The sequence below is a fragment of the Penaeus monodon genome, chromosome 23 (assembly GCF_015228065.2).
Source record: "Penaeus monodon isolate SGIC_2016 chromosome 23, NSTDA_Pmon_1, whole genome shotgun sequence".
Lineage (NCBI taxonomy): Eukaryota > Metazoa > Arthropoda > Malacostraca > Decapoda > Penaeidae > Penaeus > Penaeus monodon.
The window spans coordinates 1,235,687-1,237,062 of record NC_051408.1 but is presented as its reverse complement, the minus strand read 5'-3'; the positions used below and the strand labels follow the sequence as shown (position 1 = coordinate 1,237,062).

The 1,376-nt window shown below is 29.7% G+C and overlaps 1 protein-coding gene across 1 annotated transcript in view; it reads left to right on the top strand.

Moving 5' to 3' along the window:
- The window catches only part of LOC119587704 (vacuolar fusion protein MON1 homolog A-like), a 10,275-nt gene extending 9,687 nt beyond the window's left edge, over nt 1–588 (top strand). The window contains exon 9 of the mRNA XM_037936382.1: nt 272–588. Within this exon, the coding sequence (XP_037792310.1) occupies nt 272–412 (141 nt within the window). The 3' untranslated portion in view covers nt 413–588. The remainder of the gene's footprint in view (nt 1–271) is intronic.
- Nucleotides 589–1,376: the final 788 nt, after the last annotated feature.

The window sequence follows — 1,376 nt, the reverse complement described above, 5'->3', positions numbered from 1 at the left end:
TGAAAACATGAAAGGCTGTGATGTTAATTTTGTGTGCAAGTTGTGACTGTAGAAGTCTGATATACAAGTGTTAGTGTGTTGCAAATGAAAAAATATACATCTGGCAGTATGTTGCCTACCCAAAGCATTTGTGTGTGATGCCATGGTGATATTCACTCTTGAGGACAATTGAGGTTTATCAGGCCATTGATTTCAGATATAAAACATTTGGTCTGTTGAGTAGCTAGGTATATTGATATTTTTAAGACATTATGTAAGATTTTTATTTCAGGTAACAAAGGAATTTGAACTGTATGCTGCACTGGAACCTCTAGTCACCAAGAGTAATGCAATTTTATTTGTCAACAAACTACTACGATGGATCAAAAATGATGAAAATAAACTATTCATATTAAGTTCCCCTACATTTTAGCCGGTGAAGAATGATTATCAAGAAATTGTTTGCCATTATTTTCACCCTTGCATGATTTTTAAATTATATTTAATTCATTCTGTGAATTGAACTTGGTACAGTGATTTCTATATAAATAGATATTTATCATTATCAGGGAAAGTTTCATGATCAAAATAAACATTCCAGTATAAAAACCTGTATTATTTTTATCATGTAGCTCTTACTCATGTATGTGTAGTACAGGATCTTAGGGGACATAGATTGGACAAAATCTTAAGCGCTGACATTTTATTTGTACAAAAAATTTACATAAAAAGCTATATTTACGATGAAACAGATAGACATCTGTTGTAGTGAAAACAATTTATTCAAAAATGCAAGATTTATGTAAGGTAAAACAAGGAACAACTTAAAAACATACAATAACCATTTCACAGGTTGACTTGCAAATTATTGAAATGATACTAGAAGAAATGAACATGAATACACCAGTAAAATGCATTGCTATCTTGGAGAATTCATAGAAAACCCTGCATCACATCTGCTTGTGATGATAAATGTCTGCAACATTTCTTATAAAATGCTCTTCCTGTTTGTGTAAATGGCTTTATTTACATTTAAGAGAAAATTATTACAACAGTTTTCAAAGGAAATCACTTTTGACAAACAGACATCTGGCTTGTTAAACTTAGACAACATAATTTATTTCAAATTTTATTATTTATTTTATACTGAGAGAAAATCACTTACCAATTCAAATTCAAGAACACTCAAAATATATGGTCATTATTACTTTAACTAAAAAAATAAGTGTTGTTATAAGTCATGATTGTCTGGTTTATAAGAACTTCATGACGTAGCATCATACAATTTGGATCATCCTACAAAGAATATGCACAGATTTCTTTGGACATAAAACTTTTCATTACATCTTCATCTACACAAATAGAGTGGGAATTATGCTTGTTTTTTTTTTTTTTTC